The sequence below is a fragment of the Eriocheir sinensis genome, chromosome 49 (assembly GCF_024679095.1).
Source record: "Eriocheir sinensis breed Jianghai 21 chromosome 49, ASM2467909v1, whole genome shotgun sequence".
Lineage (NCBI taxonomy): Eukaryota > Metazoa > Arthropoda > Malacostraca > Decapoda > Varunidae > Eriocheir > Eriocheir sinensis.
Window position 1 is genome coordinate 6,282,456 of NC_066557.1, and position 12,008 is coordinate 6,294,463.

Consider the following 12,008-nt stretch of genomic DNA (forward strand, 5'->3'; position numbering starts at 1 on the left):
TGAATGAAGTAAAAAAAAAAAAAAAAAAATTTGAGGAGGAGGAGGAGGAGGAGAAGGCACTTAAGTAATTCTATTGATGTGAAATTAAACAAACCAATTTCTTTGTATGTTGTAATTAGTGTGTGTGTGTGTGTGTGTGTGTGTGTGTGTGTGTGTGTGTGTGTGTGTGTGTGTGTGTGTGTGTGTGTGTGTAATTAGTTAATGGTGCTTAAACTGTGTACACAGGCAAACATTCAGTCATGTGTATATATTACGATGTGTGTGTATGTGTGTGTGTGTGTGTGTGTGTGTGTGTGTGTGTGTGTGTGTGTGTGTGTGTGTGTGTGTGTGTGTGTGTGTGTGTGTGTGTGTGTGTGTTTCATTTCCGTGGTAACACATAATTTTGAATACTTGGCGAAAGGGAATTCTCTCTCTCTCTCTCTCTCTCTCTTTCAATCCAGGAAGAGATTTTTAGTAGTATTTCACATCTGAGTCACGGAAGAAGAAGAACGAGAGGAGGAGGAGGAGGAGGAGGAGGTGTCTCAACTCCATGGTCTCAACTGGGTAATTAGTGTGGTCACCTGCCCGCCACACCTTTCCTCTCACCAGGAGGTAAAATTCTCTTCCTGCTCTTCCTCCTTTCCCTCCCACTCCTCCTCCTCCTCCTCGTCCTCCTCCTCCTCCTCCTCGTCCTCCTCCTCCTCTTGCTACTTTTGGACTATTACCACCTTCTGTTCATTTTCCTCCACCTTCACCATCTTCAACACTTCCTCCTCCTCCTCCTCCTCCTCCTCCTCAGTCAGCTGTTCAATGTTTCCTCATCTGCTAACGAAAAGTAGATGGGTTACGTGAGTCAGTGAGTGTGTGTGTGTGTGTGTGTGTGTGTGTGTGTGTGTGTGTGTGTGTGTGTGTGTGTGTGTGTGGTAACAGAGCTTTTTTGTACGATTATTGGAGCGTCTAGTTCATCGTAATAAGGAAGTAGTAGTAGTAGTAGTAGTAGTAGTAGTAGTAGTAGTGACATTTGTAGCGAAGGCAAGTGTAAGAAGCTAACGTTATTAATAGGTAACGAGCAAGGACTTAATTAACTACTTTCCTTCCCAACTACCTGCCTAACTACCTGAACCAATTAACAACTTCATTAAGAGGCGTGGGTGGGTAGGAGAGTAAGCCACAACCAGACAACCACGAACTGTGCGATTAACGACCTTACATTTGAAAGACGAATGTTAATTAGCAGTCCTGTCATTAACAACCTAAATACCGAACGAGCACACACACACACACACACACACACACACACACACACACACACACACACACACACACACACACACACACACACCTGCCTTCAGAGCTAATTAACACACCTGCTCCAACAAGCAAAACTCTTCCCCCGCCTTACCTGCTCGCTCATTAAGGGCCCTAATTACCGCCTTTTACCTGGCCACACCTGACGCGCTCTGACTGTCTTCGCTTTCCCTTTCTATTTATGTTGTAGAAGAAGTAGAAGTAGCAGTAGTAGTAGTAGTAGTAGTAGTAGTAGTAGTAGTAGTAGTAGTAGTACATGAGAATATAAGAACGTAATGAGTCTGCAAGAGGCCGGTTGCACTATATAAGGTAGTTTCTGTAATGCTAACCCTACCTAGCCTTACTATCCATGAATTCATCTAATATATTTTTGAGTGTGCCTACTTTATTGGCACACACAACATGACCGCCAAACCTGTTCTACTCACCCACCACTCTACTGGTACACCAATTCTTGCATATGTCTTTGTTGAATCTGAATTTATCTAACACCTATTGCTACGTGTCCTACCTGGCTCTTTTACGACCAAAACCCTATTAACTTTCCCCTCATCAAAGCCCTTCATCCATTAATAAACTTCAATCAAGTCTCCTCGTAACCTCTGCCTTTCATGAGAGTGCAGATTTAAATGTTTAAGGCTATCCTCATACAAGTTTTTCACCCTTGAATAATTTTTGTCATCCTCCTCTGTACAATTTCCAACATCTTGACATCCATTCTATAGCAAGGTGACCAAAACTGAACTGCATAATCGAGATGAGGTCTAACTAGTGCCAAGTAAGGCTTGAGTATGACTTAGCGTTTCTGTTGCTAATGCTCCTTGAAATGATACCCAGGACCCTGTTTGCAGAAGTAATAGTAGTAGTAGTAATAGTAGTAGTAGTAGTTAGTAAAAAAAAAATCAGTAGCAGCAGCAGTAATATGATAATGCTAATAATAATACAAAAAAACAAAAAAAACATTAACTAGAACAACAAACAGACAAGCTCGACCCAGACACCAATCTCCTTTAAGCAAACCAGCTGGAGGGGCGGAATAGCAACGCGCGTCACACAACCAACATGACCCAACAGACCACTTCAAGAGCGACTCAAGCGCGAGAAATACGGCAAACAATTTCACCAAACAGCCTTCCCGTTGTGAACAATAAGAAACAAACAAACATTACCTCATGAAACACAGCCTTCAGAGAGAGAGAGAGAGAGAGAGAGACGAGGTATAAAGAATAGAGAAAAACACGAAAGGGAAAGAAAAGAAAGGTGAAAACGAGATGAAGAAAACGAAAACGATAAACAAAATTAGATAGAAAGAAAAAGAGGAAAAGATAATAAAAAAACATAAAGAAAACAGAAAACAAACAAACGCAGATACATATACACAGACAGGAAGAAACACACACAAAGTCGATGATAGAAAAAAAAAAAAGATACACTGAAGGAAACAAAAAAAAATAAAGAAATACGGACATAAGAAATAATAATTGAGAGAGAGAGAGAGAGAGGTATAAAGAATAGAGAAAACACGAAAGGAAAGAAAAGAAAGGTGAAAACGAGATGAAAAACGATAAACAAAATTAGATAGAAAGAAAAAGAGGAAAAGATAATAAAAAAAACATAAAGAAAACATAAAACAAACAAACGCAGATACATATAAACAGACAGGAAGAAACACACACAAAGTCGATGATAGAAAAAAAAAAAGATACACTGAAATAAGAGAGAGAGAGAGAGAGAGAGAGAGAGTTTTATCACTTCAAGGTCGCCACAGCTGCCTAAGACCCCCTCACACACACACACACACGTAGGCAGACTAGTATATAAGGGGGAGATGAGTCCGACTCTACATCATTCCACATCCTCCACCCACACAGTCAACTCCTCCACTCATCTCCACTCGTCTCCACATAACCTCCACCATGTACAAGGTGATTGGTGGACGACTCATCTCCCTTTGTTTTGGGTTTGGGAGATTCACTTCTTCATTGTCTTTACTTTTTCTTCTTTTAGTTCTTTCGTTCTTTCTTTTTCTTTTTCGGTTTCTTACTTTTCTCTTTCGTTTTCTTTCTTTTGTTTTCTTAATTTTTTCACTTTTGTTTTCTTTCTTTCGTTTTCTTACTTTTTCACTTTCGTTTTCTTTCTTACTTTTTCTCTTCCCTTTTCTTTCTTTGGTTTTCTTACTTTTTCACTTCCCTTTTCTTTCTTTCGTTTTCCTACTTTTTCTCTTTCGTTTTCTTTCTTTCCTTTTCTTACTTTTTCTCCCTCGTTTTCTTTCTTTCGTTTTCTTACTTTTTCTCTTTCGCTTTTATCTTTCCTTTTCTTACTTTTTCTCTTTCGTTTTCTTACTTTTCTCTTTTTCTCTTTCGTTTTCTTTCACTTTTCCGTTTTCTTCACATATTTTTCTTTATCTTCCTATTCTCCCTTTCGTTTTCTTTACCTCCTTTGTTTTCCTTTTATCTTTCGCTTTCTTTTTACTTCGTTTACTTCCTCTTATGCTTTCCTTCTCATTCATTTTATTTCTTTCATTTTCTTTACATCTCTCGTTTATCTTTTTCAATTTTCTTTCTTCTTCTTTTTCATCATACATTCAGCTTTCTTTTTGCCCTCTTTATTTTTCGCTTTATTTATTTCGTTTTCTCTTTCGTTTATTTGGATGTGGTCTTCAGAAGTCGTCTCATACTTGATATTTTCACTGCCTTCTTTTTAATTACTTTTTGACAGCAAAGGCGGCCACTCACGGGTAAAAGAATGACGTACAAAAGAGCCCGCTACGAATACCTAAGAAAGTATTGAGAAAAAAAAATATAATAAAAGAGATGCATATTAATTAAAAAGGAAATTATATTATTAACAAAGTCAATAACTCCCTCGAAAAATTCACAGACCCCCCCCCCCCCCCCCCCAAATGAAGAAATTCACTAAAATCATTTCCCCTTAAAATATAGTTTGCATAAAATTCATAAAATTTTCAATGAACCTCACGCATATAACATTAACTTCACTAAAATTCTCTACTAAACAAAATCAATTTAAACTTCCCACAATCTCTTTTCCCTGTTTCCATTATATATCATTTCTTCAACGAATAATCACCATTTATCACACCTGGTTTAATTTAATCCCGAAAAAGATTATTAACGAGCAACTGTCACCTGAGCACCGGTCCACAGGTGTCCCTTGACTAATTAACTCCACCTGTCCAATTAAAACTCACACCTGACTCTTTAAAGTCTGAATTATCTTTGACTCATTACCGGAAAAAAAAAGATTGAAAAAGTTACCCATATTCTAATCAATTTTCCTTTTTTAATATTATATTTTTCGTTCTCTTTGTCGGGGTCTATCTGACTGTCTGTCGTTCTCTCTCTCTCTCTCTCTCTCTCTCTCTCTCTCTCTCTCTCTCTCTCATATCAAAGAAAAAAAAAAGGTATATTGATTAGTTAGAGAACGGTGAGAAAACTGCCTCCTCCTCCTCCTCCTCATCATCATCATCATAATCATCATCATCATCATTATCATCATAATTTTTGTTATTATCATCACTATCGTCATCGTCACCGTTGTTTTCCCCCTTCACAGGTGTGCCTCTGCCTGGCCGTGGTGATTGCAGGTGTGGTCGGCCGCCCCTCCAACTCCTACGCACCCCAACCCTACAAGGAGGTGAGTATCCTCTCTCTCTCTCTCTCTCTCTCTCTCTCTCTCTCTCTCTCTGTTTACTGTCATTCTTTAGAAAACAAAAACAAAAGTATTAGAAAGTAAAACTATTAGGTGAAAATATAGACATCACACACACACACACACACACACACACACACACACACACACACACACACACACACACACACACACACACACAGTAATGGCAAATAGCTCGTGTGATCTTTCTCTTTCACCAGCTGTGTGTGTGTGTGTGTGTGTGTGTGTGTGTGTGTGTGTGTGTGTGTGTGTGTGCGCGCGGGGTTTATGTGTGTGTCCATTTGGGTATCGGTTCCCGTTCCCTTAAAAGCAGATTAACTTTTTCAAATAAACAAACAAACAAATAACTAAATAAATACGAATTGAATTTAGCCGCCATATATTGAAGTAACTGAGCCAGCCCATCTGTCTATCTTTTTAACTATCTACATGTCGGTCTGTCTAACTATCTATCTAGCTTTCACAATTTATTTATGCACAATTTTCTTTCTACCTTTCTCTTATACATCAGCATAAACGCCTATCCCTACCTCTTCTCTTTCCTACCTTTCCTTTTTTTTCCGACCCTTCTACTTCTCTACCTACTTGTCTTCCTTTCTTCCTACCTGCCCAGCTGTCCCTTTTCCTGCCTGCCTACCTCTCCTGCTCACACCTACACCACTACCCATCTACCTGTCTTTACCTGTCTATTATAGCATTATTCAACCTGTCTTTCGACCCACCGGTGTATCTGTTTACCTGTCCATCTTTCAATCATTCTACCTGTCTCATGTATTTTCCTGTTTATTTACACATTATTCCACCTGTCTATGAATCACTCTACCTGTCTGTCTACCTACCTGTCTAACTGTTAACCTGTCTACCGCACACAGGAGCCCATGCCGTACAACTTTGCCTACGGTGTGAGGGACGACTACGCCGGCACAGACTTCGGCCAGCAGGAGAACAGCGACGGCAACACTGTGAAGGGCTCCTACACCGTGCAGCTCCCCGACGGCCGCAAGCAGACCGTAAGGATCTCATAGTTATCCCTTTAAACTTTAGTTGAAACTAGGAATACACAGTTACCCCTTACAACCTTAGCTGAGGCTCCAATACCTTTGAAATTGCTGCAGTAAAGGGGAAGAAAACAGTCCATTGACACTGAAATAATTTCTTGGGCCCGTACTCACAGACGCTTTCTGCTCTCACAACAAATATATCCAAAAGCCCGTAAAGGATATTAGTCTTTTGCTTTTTCACATTCATGGTGTCAAACAATCACTATGCTCGTAAAACTACCCATGGAAGTACCCATAACAACTTCTACGAAATCCTTGTCAAATGTGGGTGTGTAAGTCCCGAGAATATTGGCCTTAGTCACAAAACACTGTCCTTTTGTCCTTGTGTGTCAAACTTGTCCTAAAACCTTACATTGTTTGCTCTATTGATATTTTCTGATTCCGATACCTTAGCGGCCGGGCGTGTATGACTCTCGAACTCTATACTGACTAGAGACCAAGCTCTAGGTAAACAGAGGCAGTCCACAGGTGTTTGGTGGGTAAATGAGCGCCATGTCCTCTCGTGCACAGGTGAACTACGAGGCTGACCACTACAAGGGCTTCGTGGCTGACGTGCAGTACTACGGCGAGGCCCAGTACCCCCACGAGTACGGCCCCGCCATCACCTTCAAGCCCAGCTACGGCGGCGGCGGATACAAGCCCCAGCCCTCCTACCACTAAGCGGCGGAAGCAGTAGAAGGTAGAGAGGTGGACGCAAGGATAACTGGATGCCCAAAGAAGGAATGCAGGATAGGATACAAGGATCAACAAGGAATTCAACGACGCGATGATGATACGGATTACTGCAAGGCTATGTAGATTTTTGTATTTTTTTATATCTTAAAAAAAAGATTACACCAAAGTGGATGTGTGAGTTTTAACGCTTTCTTGAACACTTTGTCTCTGTGCGGGTTGAACAGCAGGTGAATATGCACTGATGTATAATTCAATTCATTCAATTCAATAATTTAATCAAAGGATTTTCACCTAGCGTTTACCTGGAATGGATGTGAAGGTATAAATCAGGTAGGCGTGCGTTGATTAATGTTACCTATCGATTAATCAAAGTATTTCTCACCTGATTCTCACCTGGAACAGATGTGGGTTAGTTTCACGAATGTTAAGGTAAAGATCAGGCAAAAAGCATCCATTTTCACTTTCATCACTTTCTCCCTTTTCACTTCACTAATTAGATGAATGTATTAGTTTTCTCCATAATCACCTACCTCACCTGCAAAGATTACCTGCTCATCTTAATTTACCTGTAATTTTATTGCTAATTATTTTTTTTCTTAACAACGTTCTTAACTATTCATCTTGACTCTAATCTCTCTTTCGCTAATGAGGTGAGAAGTAATAATTTTCATCTCATAACTTTCTTACCTGCTCAGTTTACCTGCTCAACTAATTAACTTTTTTCTTAATCACCAATCTTCGCTATTTATCTTCTTTCCTTCGCTAATTAGGCAAGAAGTATCAATATTCACCTTAGTCACTTTTCTCACCTGCTCATTTTACCTGCCCACCTTAATTAGCTAACCTGTACAGTAGTCACCCACGCGAGCATTACCTGTCACTTTCCACCCACTAATTACCTTTGTATGTAAGTGAGATATGTATTTTTTATATATACTCAAAGTTTCTATATTTTTTTACGATTTTGTATCATTTTTATACTTTTTGTAGATAGTATTGCTCTGTCTGTCTGTCTATATGTCCGTTTGTCTGTCTGTCCGGATGTCTGTTGCGGAAAAACGATGCAAAGAACAGAAGAAGAAGAAGAAGAAGAAGAAGAAGAAGAAGAAGAAGAAGAAATAGTAGTAGTAGAAGAAGAAAAAGAAGAAGAAAAGAAGAAAAGACATCTGGCTCTATAATTTGTCTGCCTGTCTCTGTGTCTGTCTGTATGTCTGTCTGTTTGAACAATACTCATCCATATCAGTCTGTGTTTTATTATCAGTCTCTGTTTGTCTCCCTGTGTTTAGTTTTTACTTTCTTCTCTTGTTCAGCCAGCCAGAAAGTTGCCTCCCTCACTGCGATCATCTCTCTCTCTCTCTCTCTCTCTCTCTCTCTCTCTCTCTCTCTCTCTCTCTCTCTCTCCAACTACTTATTCTTCCTTTTTTTTCTTTTTCTTCTTTCCTTCTTCTTTTTCTTCTTCTTTTTCTTCTCCTCCTTCTTCATCTTTTCTTCTTTTTCGTCATCTTTTTTTTCTTTTTTTCGTCATCTTTTCTTCCTCTTCTTTATTTTCCTATCTCCTTCCCTTCTTTTCCCCTTTACTTCTTTCCATTTTCATCTCTTCATCCCGTCCCCTCTCCCTTTTACCTACTTCCCTCCCTTCTCTTCAATCCTCCCCTCCTCCTCTTCCCTCCCTTTCCTCCCTATTTATCTCCCTCTCCCTTACGTCCCTCCATCAAGAACTCCTTCCCGCCTCCATCTCTCCCTTACGATCACTTTCCCTCCCTTCCTTTCTCCTTACCTCCATTCCTTCGCCCTCACCATCTGCCCCCCTTTCCTCCCCCTCCTCTCCCTCCCTCCTTTCCTCCCCCTTCTCTCTCACCCTCTTTCCCTCCCCCGTCTCTCCCTCCCACTTTCCCTCCTTCTCTCCCTCTCACCCTCTTTCCCTCCCCCGTCTCTCCCTCCCACTTTCCCTCCTCCTTCTCTCCCTCTCACCATCTTTCCCTCCCCTGTCTCTCCCTCCCTCCTTTCCTCCCCCGTCTCTCCCTCCCTCCTTCCCTCCCCCGTCTCTCCCTCCCTCCTTCCCTCCTCCTTCTCTCGATCCCTCCTTTCCTCCCCCTTCTCTCCCTCCCACTTTCCCTCCTCCTTCTCTTCCTCCCTCCTTTCCTCCCCCTTCTCTCCCTCCCTCCCTCCTTTCCTCCCACTTTCCCACCTCCTTCTCTCCCTCCCACCCCCTTCTCTCCCTCTAGTATTATCACTTTTCCACACCGCACCCACAACACACACACACACACACACACACACACACACACACACACACACGAGCACGCCCAAAAGTGTACACATGTGAGCATTTCGTAAGAGTGGTCATTATGTGCGTGACGATGATACGCACACGGGAGAAAGCACGTACACACACACACACACACACACACACACACACACACACACACACACACACACACAGTTAGCATTTGGATATAAAATTACTGAAAAAGAGAAAGATTTAGTATTGAAACTTTAGCCTTTTTGTAACCAATAATAATAATAATAATAATAATAATAATAATAATAATAATAATAATAATAATAATAATAATAATAATGAAGAAAAAAACAATCTTATAAATAACAGGGGGAAGAAAGCTCTCTCTCTCTCTCTCTCTCTCTCTCTTCTCCATCACCTTTCTCTTCTATCACCATCACCAAAATTGCTTCACCACTCCTCCTCCTCCTCCTCCTCCTCCTCCTCCTCTTCTTCTTCTTCCTCCTCCTCATTATTTTTATTCATGCCATCTTCTTTAATCTCCACTTCATCATCAGCTTCATCACCATTCCTCCTCCTCCTCCTCCTCCTCCTCCTCTACTTTTTTTTATTTTCTTCTCTCTCTTCCTCTTCCCATAACGAGTACAAACAGGATAAAAAGAGAAAGCTAACGAGGAAAAAGATAAAAAAAGGGAATTAATACGGAATGGACGAATAAAGATGTATGAGAGAAAATGGAGACGGAGGGAGAATAAGAATAAAGAAGTGAATAGTGGAAGAAAGATAATTAAAGACTGAAAAAATGGAATAAATGGAGAAGAAGGGGAACAAAAGAGTTAAAATGATAAAAAGAGTTAAGAGGTAGCGGAGGAAAGAAAACAAAGAAAACGAGCATAGAAAAGAAGTAAAGTTAAATGAAAATAAATGCACAAACGTTACAAATGGACGAGAATGACGAAGGGAGAGGAAATGCTGGGAAAAGAGAAAACGGGAAAAGGTGAAAGAAAACGTTTGCAATGTGCTCCGAAGAAATGTCCGGGAAATTGAAAGACAACTGACACTTCCCTGATTGAAAAAAAATAAACAAAAAAGCAAAAAGCAAAAGAAAAGAAAAAGAATATGAAAAAGAAGGGAAAATTGAGAAAAAAGAAAAAAAAAGAAAAAGAAAGGAAAAATAAGAAAAAGAAAAAAGAAAAGAAAGAAAAGATAGACAAATAAAAGAAAAAAATCCGGAAATTTGAAAGACAACTGACACTTCCCTGATTGAAAAGAACGGAAAGGTTATACACATAGGAAGAGAAAGAGAAAAGAGCGAAAAGAGAAATAAAAAAAAGCAAAAGAAAAAGAAAATGGAAAAAGAAAGGAAAAAATAAGAAAAAGAAAAAAGGAAAGGAAAAATAAGAAAAAGAAAAAACGAAAAGAAAACATTGAAAAATATAAGAAAAATGTCTGGAAAATTGAAAGAAACTGACACTTCCCTGACTAAAAACAAAAAATATATAAATACAAATAACAAGAATCACAAAAGCAAGAGAAAAGAATAAAAAAGTAAAATCTACCTTTCCCAAAACCATAAACAACGAAAAAAAAAAAAAAGTAAAAAGTATCCGCAAATTCATAAGTAACAAAATACCCCCCACCATAAAATAAAAAAATGGTGACAGACTTTACGACAATAAAACTAGAGAAAAAAATATGAAATAGTAAAAAATGGGTAAAACTTAGGCATTTAATTAACTCGTGAACTATACGAAAAACATGTAGGGTTCTCTCTCTCTCTCTCCCAAACTATACAAACTTGCATAATTTTTTGAAAATGGGAGCAAATAAAAATATGCTGAATCTTAAACAATAATGTTGATATAATCTAACTACTACTAATACTAATACGACTAATACTATAGTCTGTTTCATTTCATCTCTCCACCAACAGAGCGGGAATATTGATAGATGTGGCACCTGCGCATTTCTAGTTCGTGAATACTTGAAAATCAACTATTGTGATAGACATTCAAGCTTTTTTTTTTTTATAACATATTTGAATATTTATGTATACAAAAAACAACTCAGTCGTTTGCATCGATAATCTAACATACAAGCACACGAGAAGACAAGCTTGTATCAAATAACAGTCACATCATGCTCAAACGATCTATGGTTTTTCAAATTCATTGATTGATAGCTCATTTCAGGTATATTAAAAGACATCAGGCTCTGCAAGTGCAAATAAAAGGTATCTTAATAATTTGCTGCATGTAAATAATGATTAATAATCGAAATAACATGAAATAGTAAATAATAACAGTTGAGTCGATGCTAGGCTATTTCATGTACTTGTATGGTATGTTATTATCGATGCAAATCGGCATGTTTGCGGGTCATATAAGAGGGTTTGAGTTTATTTTTGTATACACAATCATCTAAATATATCACTGAAAATATAAAGTTGATCTTCACGCAATCACGAACTAACAATGCGCAGGTGCCTCATCTACGTTCGCGAGTGGAGATACGAAATGAAACGGACTATACTACTACTACTACTACTGCTACTACTACTACTACTACTGTTGCTGCTAAAAATACTAACAGAACAAAACCAACAAAACCAAACCCAAAACAAAACAACAAAAACAACAATAACGTAGATGGACTGCAATTAAAGTCACAAAAACAATTTAATGGCACCATAAAAAGTGACTTGTCATGTTATGGATGCAATTACTCTCTCTCTCTCTCTCTCTCTCTCTCTCTCTCTCTCTGTACAACCTTCACCCTTTCCCATTCTAAACCCCATTTCATACTGATATGAGAGAGAGAGAGAGAGAGAGAGAGAGAGAGAGAGAGAGAGAGAGAGAGAGAGAGAGAGAGAGAGAGAGAGAGAGAGAGAGAGAGAGAGAGGAGGAGGAGGAGGAGGAGGAGGAGGAAAATATGAAAGAATAACGGGTAGTATACAGACAAACAAACTGACTGACTGACTGACTGACTGACTGACTGACCTACTGACTGACTGACCGAATGACTAATGACTGACTCTTTAATTGAATACC

At 39.1% G+C, this 12,008-nt stretch overlaps 1 protein-coding gene across 1 annotated transcript; it reads left to right on the plus strand.

Moving 5' to 3' along the window:
- Window positions 1-3,106: 3,106 nt before the first annotated feature.
- On the plus strand, window positions 3,107-7,958 carry LOC126981760 (cuticle protein-like). Its single transcript, XM_050833287.1, has 4 exons — window positions 3,107-3,212; window positions 4,864-4,944; window positions 5,853-5,990; window positions 6,552-7,958. The coding sequence occupies exons 1-4, from the start codon at window positions 3,204-3,206 to the stop codon at window positions 6,699-6,701; spliced, it is 378 nt and encodes a 125-aa protein (XP_050689244.1). The 5' UTR covers window positions 3,107-3,203; the 3' UTR covers window positions 6,702-7,958.
- The last annotated feature ends 4,050 nt before the right edge of the window (window positions 7,959-12,008 follow it).

Excerpts from the sequence above, each read along its gene's own strand:
- LOC126981760 (XM_050833287.1), top strand. Across the intron at positions 4,945-5,852 it reads CACCCCAACCCTACAAGGAG|GAGCCCATGCCGTACAACTT; the intron begins GTGAGTATCCTC and ends TACCGCACACAG. Across the intron at positions 5,991-6,551 it reads CCGACGGCCGCAAGCAGACC|GTGAACTACGAGGCTGACCA; the intron begins GTAAGGATCTCA and ends TCTCGTGCACAG.